This window comes from Bradysia coprophila, unplaced genomic scaffold (assembly GCF_014529535.1).
Source record: "Bradysia coprophila strain Holo2 unplaced genomic scaffold, BU_Bcop_v1 contig_561, whole genome shotgun sequence".
Classification (NCBI taxonomy): Eukaryota; Metazoa; Arthropoda; class Insecta; order Diptera; family Sciaridae; genus Bradysia; species Bradysia coprophila.
The window spans coordinates 1,508,218-1,524,192 of NW_023503807.1; the positions used below are offsets into that span (position 1 = coordinate 1,508,218).

Sequence of the window (15,975 nt, forward strand, 5' to 3'; positions counted from 1 at the left end):
AGATTTCCCGCAATGTTTCGAAACATTTCCTGGGTTCAAATCTGTAGAGGCGTCGATAAGAGGTCCCACATTTTGATATTTAAAATAAGTGATCGGCACATATTGACCAACTTCTAGACAAAAGTATCGTTCTTCATTGCTATCTTGTATCTGCTAAAATTAGCGATTATATTAGAAAATTTGGTTGAGTTACGGTCATGGGGTGTCCTCAAAATTTGTTTGACCATGTCTTCCGAACCATTGGTCGTATTGACTTTTTATGTGTCTGAAAAAATCAGAAATTCACGTTGAGTAATGAGTAGTTCCAGTGATATGATAGTTGCGACCTTTCGTGATGTTGCCATCGACAGAATTCGCGCTATCAAATTTCTGGTGAATTTTATGAAAATAGTTATTTGTTCAACGAGGGAAGAAAAGTTGGGAATTGCATTACGAGGGTGTTATCCGAGAAAAAGCAAACTCCTACTTTTTTCTCGAGATATTCACAACGTTCTTCAAGACAAAGGCTTCTAAAGTTCAGCGGAGTGGAAGTGGAGAAAATGGCTATAGTTATTTGTTTGCCGAGGGGAGAAAAAATAGGAAATTGCAACAAGAGTTCGCTCGACTAGGAATTTCCTATTTTCTCCCAGAAGTGAACGCAACGTTTTTCATGCGTGCATATATTGTGTTTTGCCGTTTTTCATCATGAAACAAAAACATCGATTCGCCATACCATTTTCGAAAACATAAACAAAGCGACAGTACGAATGAGAAAAGTTCTATTTTCTCCCCACGTAGAGAGAAATGCTGCACTTTTCTCAGTAGAAATGTCATTGGACCAGTTGTCAAGAAAACACAATTTGCTCATGACCTATTAAGGGGAGAAAATATGGGAAAAATGCACAACGCGCACAAGAAAAATGAATCTATTTTTGGATAAATACCATCGATATAATATACTGTAGATAATGAGACACGAAGAACGAAATTTTGGAAATATAGCACACATACAAGTGCAAAAAAAAAACGAATCACAACACAAAACGAATAAGAAGAGAAAAAGGAAATTAAGAAATGCTGAGTTTCAGTTATTTTCAAATATTTGTATGACATTATTTCGCGCGCTTTCTCAAAACGTAAGTTACGTTACACATACATCCATGTGATCTTTCCGCATAGAGTTACTTTGACATTACTTATCTACCCTATATTATATCGATGAATAATACTTGAAACGTTACCATAAAATTCTGATAACGACTTATAACGCATTTTTCAATTAAATTTAACTCTTCACTGGTAAGCTGGTATAATATCCATCAATATAATTTACCGAGTCTTTTGTGTCTCTTAATCTGCCTGATTTCCACTAAGAACCAAACATCAAAATGAGAACTAACAAATGTAATTGTGTCTCGAAACTCATCCAGACATCAAATGCGAGATCAAATGAACGTCCAGAACTCTTACAATTTCCTTTGTCATTGCTCATCGTATACCATGCAAACTTTCTCTTTGTCTTCAGAGGATTCTGCCTAAGGGGACATTTCCATACACAAAATAGATTAATGCCAATAAAGCGGTCAAGAGTGGCGAAATTTTTGCAACAGATCAAAGATTGTTGAACCGCAATTTTCAGGAACAGATAAACGCAGACTACTTAATTAAACTGAACTTTTTCTTTTGAAAGACCGTTTTCATCACAATCATTTCACACACACAAAAAAAAACCTTTAATTTACCGTGTAATGAACGCTTTTTACCTGGATGGAACGATGAATACTTGTTTACCATTTAATGCTTTTTTCTTGTTTCTATCGTTTCGCCAGTAATTTTGTAGCATACACCAACGATATATCGTGAAATTTTTGCTGTACGTTTTTTTTTCCAATATCAGTAAATTTGTCTATGAAGAGAAATTCTAAAAACTTTAAAAGGATTATACATCTTCATTTCGGTCGAAAAAGGATACACTGGCAGTAGAGTTGTTACCAGTTAAAACAAAAAGAACTTTCCAAACACGACACAAAGCAGAAAAAGAAAGTTTTTTTTTTGTTGTCTGCAAAGTTTAGAAAGCAACATATTGATAATGAGGAGTACATTTTATATGTTAGAAACATCTTGCTTACTATACTATCATACACTTGCACTCTAGACAAAATTTACCGATGAATAAGTAAAATTATATTTCAATAATTTTTGAGTTTAAGCAACAACAGCACAGACATACATACACCAAAAAATTTGTTGAACGTTCTTAAAAATGTTATTTAAAATTTTAATTAAATTCTATTGAGAATTTCTCATTTTATGGTGCCGTCATAATGTATAAAATGTAATGCGAAACTTGGGCGAAAAGTTTTATAATTTTCTTCCATTTTGTATATTTATTCATAACAGATTTTTCGCTTTCTGGTGGAAATGAAATGAAATAATTATGTGTTTTTTATGCTGAGAACGAAAAGTAATGGTTTTTTGTTTTAATTCCTTGAAATGATTTTTCAGCACATAGTTATTTTGTGAAGCGAAACATTCCGTTAAACTAACAAATGGGGGAGCGATTCTTTTACACTTCCTCTCTATTTTACAGTTTTACCAACGAGAAAAAAGGCACAACGTTTTTCCGGTACTAAATCAGGACAAAAACGATTATAATCTCTGCATATTACTGTTACGTCCTTACATGACGTTTTTAGTAGACGTTTTTAGCCCCGTACGAAGTACGAAGGGGCTTATAGGATTACGATGCCGTGTGTAATTGATGGAATTCGAAGCAGACGGTAAGGGCAAAGTGTTTGCCTATGTTCATAGATGACGAATCCGCAATAAAAATTTGGGCCGTCTGTCCGTCTGTCCGTCACGTCGATATCTTGAGTAAATCAAATCCGATTTCAAAAAAAAAAAATTTTCCCTGAAAGATAGTCAAAATAGTGAGGCTAAGTTCGAAGATGGGCATATTCGGGTCGGCCCTTCGTGAGTTAGGGCCACCTAAGTGATTTAAGGTCTTTTGGTGATATTTATGGCAAAATAAACGATGGAAATGTAAATGACACGGCAAATGATAGGTATTGTCAATACCAATCCAGGAAAAAAAGTTTTTTAAAATCGGGTGAGTGGACCGTGAGTTAGGGCCTTAGAAGTGAAAAGCTACTAGGGCCCTATGTGTATTTTACATATAACTCGAGTAAATTTCATCCGTTTTTCGTAATTTTTGTTTCACTTGGAAGGTAATCAAAGGCCGAATAGAATGTTGTTGAAAAAAAAAAATTAAATTTGGGTCCTCGGACTAAGGCCGCTACTAGGGCCCTATGTGTATTTTACATTGAACTCGAGTAAATTTCATTCGTTTTTCGTAATTTTTGTGTCATTTGGAAGATAATCAAAGGCCGAATAGAATGTTGTTGAAAAAAAAATTAAATTTGGGTCCGTGGACTAAGGCCACTACTAGGGCCCTATGTGTATTTTACATTGAACTCGAGTAAATTTCATTCGTTTTTCGTAATTTTTGTGTCATTTGGAAGGTAATCAAAGGCCGAATAGAATGTTGTTGAAAAAAAAATTAAATTTGGGTCCTTGGACTAAGGCCACTACTAGGGCCCTATGTGTATTTTACATAGAACTCAAGTAAATTTCATTCGTTTTTCGTAATTTTTGTGTCATTTGGAAGGTAATCAAAGGCCGAATAGAATGTTGTTGAAAAAAAATTAAATTTGCGTCCTCGGACTAAGGCCGCTAGTAGGGCCCTATGCGTATTTTACATATAACTCGAGCAAATTTCATCCGTTTTTCGTAATTTTTGTTTCATTTGGAAGGTAATCAAAGGCCGAATAGAATGTTGTTGAAAAAAAATAAATTTGGGTCCTCGGACTAAGGCCGCTACTAGGGCCCTATGTGTATTTTACAGAGAACTCGAGTAAATTTCATTCGTTTTTCGTAATTTTTGTTTCATTTGGAAGGTAATCGAATGCCGAATAGAATGTAGTTGAAAAAAATTTTAAATTTGGGTCCTCGGACTGAGGCCGATACTAGGCCCTTCAAAAAAATAAAATTTAGGGCGATTTGAAATTTTTGTTTCATTTGAAAGGAACGTCGTACGGGGCTTCGTAATTGCGCTATGCGCAATTTCTAAGATGTACACATTCCATAATAATTTTACTTTAACTACATTAACCGGCGCAATAGGTTTACGGTCAAAGTAGGGTGACAGACGCAGTAGGGTCACGTACGCAATAGATATACGGGTTTGTACGGGGCTCAGTCGCAGCAAACGCTCCGACTGTTCTGATGGCTCGTTTTTTAAACAACACCAACAAATGGGACAAATAATAGAAATGGTACTTCTTGTGTGAAACTTACCGATCCGAGACGGAGCTAAGGTCGGTAAGCACACAAGAATCTATTTTCATCATTTAGGTATTTTAAAGATAGACAGATATGTTGAATTTAACTCTCTGAGGATCTAAGGATATCTATAGAAGACCTGCACCGATACCTGTCAATACACATGTAATAGTATATTACTGTACAAGGGAAGGAATGTGATATTTCGTATTCAGACGAGTAAAAGTGTCCGAGGTACTTTTACTCATCGTGATACGAAATATCAAATTCCTTCCCGATTGTAGTATGACGTTTTCCATTACGGAGGAGGGAAATAGTTTTTCCTTGGGACGGAAAGTCCATTTTCCCTACCTAGTAAAGGAAAATTAATAATAAAACTAACAGAAATATTACAATAGCGAGAAGTTGAAAAAAATTAATTTTGTATCTCACACGGAGTCCTTTTTTGGTAAGTGGAAATCAAGCCTTCTATTGTTGCCTTATGCGAACGACAGTTTTCGATATAAAATGTGGATGGTGACGATACTTTGTGGAATTTTTGGAAAAATGAAATGGAATTTGTGGAATGAAATGGAAAAATTTAAAATTTCGATTGGAAATTAAAGTGAATATTTAGGATTTTTGTGTTGACGAATATTTGGCTGACCTTGACTCCGCTTGAATCTTCTTCTTAATGTTTTATTTGCATCAGTCAAAAACTCTCAAAAGAGTAAAAGTGACGCAAGTCCCTGTGCATACTTCCAAAACAACTGATATCGCTGGATGTGACGCATTCTGCGCTTGTACGCAAAAACTGTAACAGCAAAAATTTGACCAAAGAAATTCTAGAAACAAAATTTTACCAAAAAAATTTTGCGTCACAAAGGGGCAGATGATTCGGACGTATTAGGACGTATTCTTGCCTATTTTAAAAAATTTCTTTAAAGTACTTTCCTCAACATCTGCCACTTGTGACGCAAAATTTTTTTGGTAAAATTCTGTTTCTAGAATTTCTTTGGTCAAATTTTTCCTGTTACAGTTTTTGCGTACAAGCGCAGAATGCGTCACCTCCAGCGATATCAGTTGTTTTGGAAGTATGCACAGGGACTTGCGTCACTTTTACTCTTTTGAGAGTTTTTGACTGATATCAGTTCTTTTGGAAGAATTAGTAGATTGAAAAATTTGAAAAATTTGAAAAATTTAAAAAATATAAAAAAATTGACAAATTTGAAAAAAATTTGAAAAAATTTAGAAAATTTTGAAAATTAAAAAAAAAATTAAAAATTTTAAAAAAATTTAAAAAATTTAAAAAAATTTGGAAAATTTGAACATTTTTAAAAAAATTGAAAAATTTGGAAAATTTTTAAAAAAATTAAAAAATTATGAAAAATTTTAAAAATTTTAAAAATTATGAATAATTTAAAAAATTCTAAATTTAGGAAAAAAAAATTGAGGCGATCAGAGCTTACCAAAAGCGAACAAATTTGTTCCCATCCACACACACACACTTAAAGGTGTTCTTATATGGGCCTATATGGGAACTTCGAGGAGCCCTAGCTCCGAAACGAGGCCGGTTCCCCCAAATTTTTTTTTCTGAAATGTCTTAGAATGACGACTAGAATCTACTCCCAAAATTTCAACAAAATCTAAAGAAGACTTTAGAAGATAGGAAACACGGACGGACGGACGGACGGACTAACAAAGTAACGTAGGATTTTTTCATTTCGTTTAAAGTACTGAAATTGACCAAAATGTATGGAAATGGGGCTTCTTGGAAGATTTTTTGCGTGGCCAAATTTTAAGCTGCAAGAACGTGTGATAGCTCGTTGAACTCGTACGGACGCCTAGTTTTTTTTAATGGTAATTTGGAGTCATTTGTATTTGAATTGTGGAACTTCAATATTTGCTGTATATATGGTTCTGCGTCTACGACAAAAAATTTTTTTTTTTAATTTTTTCTAGTAATAGGACTTGCGTCACGGGCCCATGATTTTTGTTTTGATATTATCATCACTGAATTCTGGAATTAAATAGTGACTGAAATAATCTAGAACTTAGAGTGGAATAATTTTCGGAATTGTTAGTACTGATTTTATGATTCTGTAATTGATTCGAAAAAATCTATTTGCGTTTACGTTCATCCCACTATGTATCGAAAAGCAAACTCTGTTGGATCTCTACTACAAAATAGCAACATGTATCAGCGTATCGAATAGTCTCTAACATGGCTCATAAATCAAATAAGCGTGTCCCGGAGTCCGTCATTTTGCATTCAACACCTACAATCGTTTTCCGAATGGTCGTTCACACGAAAATTAGCCAACTTTTGTTAAACGAGTTACGCATACCTCAATTATTTTGAATTCATGATACGTATAGGTGGTCTGCATCGGGTCCAGTAACACTTCATCGTAAATAAAGGTAAGAAAAAAAAACGTCCGTTGTGCATTTCGAAGAGAGAGAAAAAATGTGTAAAGTTCTAGCTAAAAAATAAGATTTACAACTTATTCGCACGAAGGACGTATCAAATTATGAACAAAATAAAATTTTGACACGCATCGTTAGAAAGGCGAAAAGGACACCCCGACGATGGTACATTATCGTCTCATGCACACACAAAAAATAAAAAAATAAAATTCTAAGACAAAGTGCGAACAGGTATTATCGTTTAAGAAACGTGTGCATAAAGTGTCGTCTCTTCGTTTCCATTGTTATGTTGTTTTTTTACTCACAATGTTTCATTCAGTCCATCAATTGTAGTTAGTCTCTCAGTTTATTTTTATTTTACTTTTTTTTTGCTGAATTATTTTCTCTATTGGAGGTCCTTTTGTATTCCGATGCGTTATAAGTTTGACTAAATGTATTTCGGCTTGACATGGAACGTAACGAGACGAAGTTCATATGATATAATAACATCCCACGTCAGAAATGATTTTATTTAAAGAAATATAAAAAGCGATAGCAGCAGCAGCGAAAAAAAAGTGGATAAAAAACCGAACATTTTGTTGATGAATCTAAAGTGCTCGGTAAATATTTATATCTGTTGGAAAAATTGTTATATATAAACCTTGGCAGTTTAAGCTGCTTTTTATTTGAAGTTTTTGGTTGTCTGTACGTTTTTATTTGCATTGGAGGACCAAACCTGAAAAATGAATGACATGCATACGTGAACGTTAAGCGCCACATGCGCCTGAATTTAAACCGACTCTATTTGTTTTAGGTTCGGGTTTTTTTTTCTGTGTTTAAAAAACAAATAGAAAATATTTGTCTAACTTTTATGCCTCATAAAAATGGCATAAAATTGTTTAAAAATATTTTTATTTCCTGTTTTTATGTTCTATTTGGTTAAGAGACCCTTAAGGATGCTGGATGTTGTTTTTAGACGGAAAATTTGCCGACTAATCTACAGAGTATTAACTTACATACGCTTAGTTGCAGAACGTTTTATAGAGTGACTTTTCAACGGATCAAATATTGAGTATAAAAGCATCCATCAATAATATATACAGCAGGAATGTAGCGCATACCTTGAGTGTATAAGATGCCTTACGTTTATTGGTTTTGTGTTACCTTAACTGTAATATAAGCTATGGTAAAGTGAATAACTGAATAACGAAAACTTTATAGAAAAAAAAGAATTTCTCTCGTTCTTTTCGAAAAAAATCTTAACTAAATTACAACACGCTGTACGTGTATCGATATAGAATAAATTCACCACAAATTCACCTCAAAGTAGAGTCTCGATTGTTTTCGTGTATACGGTGTTAAAAGAGCGTATAAAAACAGTGGAAAAAACCAGTTAATTTAACTGATCTCGATGGGTGATATGTCAAAATTTCGACTATCTTATAACACTTTATTTGCATTACTTCAGTGTTTATTAGTATATTACTTCCGAGGTTCCAAGTTGTGTATTTGATAAGTGGGTTGTTATAGTTCGACCCGAAGGGGTCTGAACAACTTGGAACCTCGTAAGTACAATGGTTTACGTAATTAGGCAATGTAAATGAAAATGAAACATGCCGTAATACGTAAAAAACTTTAATTAAGACGTGTCAATCCATTTCCATTGTTTACATTTTTATCGACACTTCATTACCGACACTCGGTGATAAAACGTTTTTTGCATGGAAAAAATACGATTTTCCTTAACATTTTGATCAAATATTTTCAATAGAGTTGGGGGGTTTCGAAAGAAGTTGCAGATATGAGTATGAAAATAGACTTTGTGTACTTTAAATGCCACAAATGTATTTTTTTTAAATTAAATAAATTAAATTTTAAAAACACAACTGTTGCACAAGAATCAGATATTTTTTTTCAACATAACACTACTCTTTATCGAAATACGATCATAATTCGACGCTTTTCGTCACTCACTCTAATGATGAAATGTGCGTTTTTTCGGTACTGCTCACACCAAGATGGCCGCGTCCGAAAAAGTAACTTTTACGGCCGTTGATTGCGTCTGTAAAAGTAACTTTTTCGGACGCAAAAGATGATTCTTAGAATTTCAAAGTTTCAATTTCAACGTTTATTCTCGCAAATTATAATACAGCGTACACAAAGTCAAGCATTTGTCCAACCACCGAATCGACTGCAGCAGTGTCGACAGAAATTATGTTGCTCGCACAAGATGTGGACGCATCACTTGCATCAACTGAACTGATTTTTTAGGTAAAAGGTTCCGAATTACTATCTCAGCCTCCATCTCAATATCGAAAAAGTCGTCTTCGGTCTCGGATCCTCTCATTTTGCTTTTTTTTGCAACACTAAATTATTTTACGTAGTCTTGAGTCGACACTCAAAATTGAACTAGAATGTTCACGCGTCGTTTACGATTATTTGGTTTCTGTGCAACATTGACATTTACATTTTTTTCTCATTATGATCGTCAGGCGCAAAAAACGTAGTTCGTAACTCGTAACGAAAAATACTATTTTATCGTTCTTTTCGAAAAAAATCTTAACTAAATTAGAACACGCTGTACGTGTATCGTTATAGAATAAATTCACCACAAATTCACCTCCCGATTGTTTTCGTGTATTTGCATTACTTCACTGTTTATACAACTGTTTATATATGTAAATAAGACGTGTCAATCCATTTCCATTGTTTACATTTTTATCGACACTTCATTACCGACACTCGGTGATAAGAACGTTTTTTGCATGGAGAAAATACGATTTTCCTTAACATTTTGATCAAATATTTGCAATTGTGTCTGAAATAGTTGATACATTTGATGCTACCTAACCGAAATATGAGTCATTTGGTCCGTTTTATTTATAATACGAATTAAATAAATCACAAAAAACATAATTTCTCCATACAAATTGAGCCGTTTTATTACCGCTAAACACTTGAAATTTCAATAAAAATGTTAACAATGGAAATTTGATTGACTTGCCTTGTTTAGTTGTTTATACAACCGAGAGTGTGACAATACACATCGTGTGCCTAAAAAAGCATATATCATCGAGTTGCATAAAACATTTTTCGCAATAAAGTCATAGGAAGGTCCAACTTTTCGTCACTTGTTGCGAAAAGTTTATTACGTATCTGCTTCTAAATTTTCGGTTTGACTCGTAGTAACGTATCCAATGAGTCAAAAAAATTTATTCGGAATATTCATTTCTGAAGCACGTTTTTATCGATACGAGCATATTATTAAGCATAATAAACAACAGTTTTTATTACAAAGGCCTCGATAAGTGTGTCATTTTTACACTTATTGAGATTGAAGTATGAAAACGTTTATAATGGTTGTGATGAACTAAACCACCGCCGCGCCGAGACAGCATTTTGTCGTATATGTATGAAGGAGAAATATTATACGACATAATATGTGGGACATATATACGAAAAATTTGATCAAAGAACCTGTGTTGGTAACATTGACTTTGAGCTTGTTCCATGTCAAAATTGTATAAGACTATGCAGCGCCTACAGCGCAACACAACACCATCGTCTAATAAAATTTTGACATACAACGCATACAACTAGCTCAAATTCAGTGTTACCAACAAAGGTTCTTTTGTCCCACGAATATTCAACTTTGTCTCATATCTTTTCTTCATATATGACTTTGTCCCTGGACCTCAAGTGGCGCCACGTAGTGAAATAACGATAACTATCTAGCCAAACATGCTGGATAATAGGTCTAGCAAACAATAGCCCAATTCCCGTCAGCATTTAACGGATCTGATAACTTTATTGTGAATTCGGTAAAATTTATCGTAGCGCCAACAGACGTTGATTGAGCAATCCCAATATACCCTAACCTAACATTTAGTTTAGGTATGCTGTGTATAAGGTTTCGTTCAATCTAGTTTGTTGTAAATAATATTCTGAATCCGTCGTTCTTCGAATAAACACATCTTTTTATAACTCAGGCATTTCAATTCGGAATACCCGAAACCAGTAAAACCAACAAAATTTAACTGACAGTAGGTAAATTTAGCAGCGCTGACAGGAATCAAGCTAATGCTATATGTAAATTGTTTCCGTAATATTACCGGTTTAGCAACAAAATCACAACATATTTTGAATATTTCTTGTCGCGAAGGTCTCAGTTTGAAAACAGTCATTTAAGCGATAACAGTTCAAAATGGACACAAAAACAGAAGAAACAAGTGAAACGCGTCGTGTAGCGAAAGCAGCGATTTTTATTTTGTTTTGTGTTTTATTGGAAAGATACAGCACGGCTGGAATTTCATGTATGCTTCGCAATTAAGGACCATCATCAACTTAAACGTGAAATACGACACGAATGGTATCATTCATAAATAATGTCAGCTTTTTTCAGTGCTGCCAACAGATTAAAATCATTATTACCTCGCTAAATTTGCGTTCTCGAGAGTGTATTGTCTGCTCTATCCCCAATTGGACGGTTTATTTGGGAGGTATATCACATATTTGACTCACGGAAATGAATATTTATAGAGTTAAAAACGATTTAAAACTGCGCTGGCAGCACTGAAAAAAGCAGACGTCATTTATGAATGATCCCAAAGTGGCTGTAGTTTTCTTGTGGATTTGACGCTATTTTAACCGCACAAGTAACCTGTAACCATTTGTTGATTTTCAGCGATTCTTTTCCTATTCTTCAATCAAAAGATTGGATTTGATGTACACGAATCAACGGCTGGATACCACACATACGAATGCTTATTGTATCTGTTTCCTGTTATCGGTGGAATCATTGCTGACAGCTGGTTGGGACGATATAGGACAATGGTTTGCATGTCCATAATAGTCGCGATTGGTTCCCTAATAGTTGCTGTCGGTGTTATTGATGCTTTCAACCTTCCCATTAAGTAAACGATTTAACGATGACAATTACTTTGACAAATAATTTAAAAGTTCGTGTCGCACTTCAGAGTGTTTAGTGTAATTGGTCTATTGGTGCTAACTTTCGGCGACGCATGTCTTGTAACATTAGTGCCTACGTTCGGCGCAGAGCAGTACAAATCCACCGAGGTCAAAAGCATTGATTGGTTCTTCTCCTTATTCTATATCATGTACAACTGTGGCAGCATAGTTTCTCGCTTTATTTCACCAATTCTTCGAGAAGATGTGAAGTGTTTCGGGAATGATGACTGTTTCCCATTGGCTTTCGGTTTACCAGCAATTTTAATGTCAATTGTGACTGTGCTGATCATGATTTCCAATCGATTCTCCGAAGCCAAACAGACCCAAGGCACCACTGTCATGAACGTATTAGCTTGCATTAAGGTAAAATTGTATTTGGCATACACGAAATAATTGTTGATGGTTCGTTTTGTGTGTAGCATGCAATCGTTATGAAGTTCAAATTGAGAAAGAATCCTCCGGCGAAAAATCTTCATTTGCTTGACTATTCGGAAGAGAAGTACGGAACTGAGCTGGTGCGCGATACTCAAATCATATCGAAAGTGATCGTTCTTTATCTTCCAATAATCATTTTCTGGGCACTATTTTACCAGCAAGGATCGCGATGGGTTTATCAGGCAACGAGAATGAATGGCGATCTGGGATTTTACACCATCAAAGCTGACCAGTTTAATGTTGTTAATCCACTCTTTGTCATAGCGTTGATTCCAGTGTTTGAACATATTCTGTATCCGTTGCTATCTAAAGTTGCAGTGACAACTGCTTTGCAGAAAGCCACCTTGGGAGGAGTTGTCGGAGGTGTGTCTTTCCTTGTATCGGCAATCGTTGAATTGCAACTGGAAGACAAATATCTGCACATGACTTGGTTAATTCCTCAATATTTGTTAATGGCATCGGCTGAAGTTCTGGTCACAGTGCCACTAATGAATTTCTCGTACTCAGAAGCGCCGGAGAGCATGAAAACGATTTTACAGGCGCTCTTCTTTTTATCAGCCGGACTGGGAAATCTATTTGTTGTTATTGTGGCGGGAACAAAGTTCATTGAATCGCAATTTTATGAATTTGTCATTTATGCCGTACTGATGTTCGCCGACATAATAGTCTTTGGCATGTTAGCCAGAAGATACAAATCATCTGTGCAACCGAACAGTGAAGAGCTAATCGAAAACAGCAAATTCAATCAGGAATCTTATCAAACGAGGTTATAAAATAGAAAGAAAGTGTTAGCTGTACAAATTTTGTAAAACATTTCATTATTTTTAGTTTTTATTTAAACTTGCATACACAATAGAATTTTTATGTTTTAAGCCATTAATTTCAGTCGTAAAAATGTTAAATTATCATCAAAATTTTCATCATCCGGCTTTACCATGACATGTCTTCGATTTGCCTTTGTTATTGTTTCTATGTTTTGTTAAATAAATCTATGTACTAATAAGACTCACTGCAATCTGACAGCATATCGAGGGGGCCACAGAACATTCTGTGACGATGAATGGTGTGCAGAATGTCTCAAAGGTTTCTGATGGAGTTCGATGTCCTGATTATGAAAAGTTCGGGTGCCAGGCTGGAATCCTCATCGGAGGAGGAAGTTCAGGATGCAGCGCTTCCGTTTTTGGCCTTTTTGGTCATATGGAAATGGAACCAAAAATTTCGTGATTTTGTTAACGAAAACGACGGATAATTGAATTTCCTACATTCGTGAACTTTTTCCGAAATTTTAGACAACATAGGATGGCCCAAAAACGTCTCCAAAGTCAAGATTTAAAATTTGAAAACATCGATTTTTCAATGATTTTTCCCCACAAGGGATAAAAAGTGTGAATTTTGTCGTTGCGAGGTGAAGCCGAGGTCATTAAACACACGAAAACGAGACGTTTCATTTTTATCCCGAGTTATGTAATAATGTATTTTATCAGTCAAAAAACCCTTAAAGGGTAAATGTGACGCAAGTCCTTTATCTTACTTACAAAATAACTGATATCGTTGAGGGTGACGCATTGTGCGTCGTACGCAAAAGTTTTATCAACAAAAAAAATTGACTCAAACAATTTGTGAAAGAAAATTTTACTTCAAGAAATCTGCGTCACAAGTGACAGATGATTCGGTTTTCTTTCGTTTAAATTCTTTCAGTACATTTTTCAACCATTTTCCTAACAATACGTTCCTCAACATCTGCCACTTGTGACAGAATTTGCAAAATTTTCTTTCACAAATTTTTTGAGTCAATTTTTTGTTGATAAAACTTTTACGTACGACGCACAATGCGTCAACCTCAGCGATATCAGTTATTTTGTGAGTAAGATAAAGGACTTGCGGCACATTTACCCTTTAAGGGTTTTTTGACTGATATCACCACCACTTTTGTAAGTATGTCATTTCGACAACATCAAAAACCTTACGGAAATTAAAAAATTCTAGAGAAATCAGTCTGAATCCCAAAATCTAGAAACCAATCTTGGAACACCTCACTTATATCGAAAATAACCCAAATCCATCGAAAAATCCGATGGAAGTTAGGAAGTGCCAGAGGAATCATCTGTCATCCCAAAATTTAGGAACCAACCTTGGAACACCTCACTCATGTGAGGAATATGGTGTCTATTGTCTATTGTCTTGCGCATATGAAGATCCTGGATCGAAAAAAAATTGTCTTTGATTCAGAGAAATCGACACATTATTTGTTGCGGTTCTAGTGAACAACGATGTTATGGTTCGATTTTGATTTGACCAATCAATGATGTCAAGAATTCTACTCAATACATTGAAACCACTTTAGTTGGGGATGCTGTCCCCTGAACTTCTTGTTCAAAACTGATTTTATTTTGCTCTTAGACACAATTCTGACTCACTATTTTCTCGGTTTTCTTCGATCCATTTCAGTCCATTCGCCTTCTTGATTTCTTAGCAAAACAATTCATACAATCCTCGACAAATGAAGTAAAATTTGGAGTACCCGATATTCTGGGAATGTTGCTCAAATTGCCTTAGACGAATTATATATAGACTGGAAATTACGAACAAAATTACGTAAAAATTGTGTCCCCGACATGAAAAACGAAGTATTTGATAGTGTGAGAATTGGTGGGCAAATTACCGCGAATAATTCGAATTTTTTTAATTCACAAATCTGTTGAATTTAAAATAAAATAGAATATTGGAACAATTACCTTGGGGATGAAGTTGGAAACTTTCAGAGACCGGAATTGTACGAAAAATGAGTGATTTATTCCAATGAATTAATAAATACGCGAAAGGTCTTCGTGAAAAAAATCTTTTCGAATTCACTCAGTTTTGACACAATTCATAAAAAATCACTTGAAAGCTGCGCGTCGGCGCGCTTTTATTTTTCCGGTAAATTAATGATAAATTGTCCCGAGTATTAAACAACAACAAAACTTCACACTCGCGATACTGAATTTTCAAAATACTAAACTGACAACTACCAAAAATGTCAACGCCTACATGTGTTGGTGCAAAATTCTTCGTAAAATTGTACGAAATCTGCATCTTATAGGATCATCTTCAAGTTACGGTACTTTCAAACGTAACCTCAGATAATTTTCGTTATTTTATTTAATTCAAAATTATATGTCAAAATTGACAAATTGACAAATTTTGAAATCCTCTGTAAAAAAGAAAACGAAGAACAGGCGGCGGTTCAAAATCTTTCGTTCAAATGACATTATTCTTAACGTGGATGGCAGTTCTTAACGTGGATGGCATTTCAAACGGCCTTGAAGATGAATTTGTTGGGATCAAAAGTTGGTCTTTTCCATCTGTGAAAGTGACGTTTTAAACGTCAAACTAAAAAAATATGAAAAGTGGTACCAAAGTCGTTAATTTTTCTTAAAGAAAATTTCTTCAATTCTTCATCTTCTTTTGCTGAAGTAGAATTGAAGAAAAATTAACGACTTTGGGACCAGTTTTCATATTTTTTTAGTTTGACGTTTGAAACGTCACTTTGACAGATGTAAAAGACCGACTTTTGATACCAACAGACTCCTATGCAAAATGATGTTGGGGACACATTTTAGCGTACGAAATACCCGTCGAATCAAGTCGCTATTAATAACTAGGAGAAAATTTTTTACTGAAAGTGAAAAAAAAATCCTTGAACTAAGCATTAAAGGTGTGGTGGATGCTACTCTTTCGAAACGCAGAGAGGAAATGTCTGATGTAAAAACAAAAAACGTTGTGTCTGAGAAACATCACATACAATATTCCCATGGAATGCATTCGAATATAAAATAGAGTTAGACTCGATCGTAAAATTTGTTTTAGTCGAAAAATTGTCGCTGA

The 15,975-nt window shown here is 34.7% G+C and overlaps 1 protein-coding gene across 1 annotated transcript; it reads left to right on the forward strand.

Moving 5' to 3' along the window:
* Window positions 1–10,877: 10,877 nt before the first annotated feature.
* Window positions 10,878–12,896, forward strand: LOC119083113 (peptide transporter family 1-like). Its single transcript, XM_037192748.1, has 4 exons — window positions 10,878–11,018; window positions 11,390–11,618; window positions 11,682–12,036; window positions 12,093–12,896. The coding sequence occupies exons 1-4, from the start codon at window positions 10,910–10,912 to the stop codon at window positions 12,879–12,881; spliced, it is 1,482 nt and encodes a 493-aa protein (XP_037048643.1). The 5' UTR covers window positions 10,878–10,909; the 3' UTR covers window positions 12,882–12,896.
* Window positions 12,897–15,975: the final 3,079 nt, after the last annotated feature.

What these genes read in the sequence shown, in the direction of transcription:
- LOC119083113 (XM_037192748.1), top strand. Translation starts at nt 10,910, where the DNA reads ATGGACACAAAAACAGAAGAAACAAGTGAAACGCGTCGTGTAGCGAAA. An exon ending in CAGCACGGCTGGAATTTCAT is followed by an intron (nt 11,019 to 11,389) that starts GTATGCTTCGCA and finishes GTTGATTTTCAG; the next exon opens with CGATTCTTTTCCTATTCTTC. An exon ending in ACGTATTAGCTTGCATTAAG is followed by an intron (nt 12,037 to 12,092) that starts GTAAAATTGTAT and finishes TTTTGTGTGTAG; the next exon opens with CATGCAATCGTTATGAAGTT.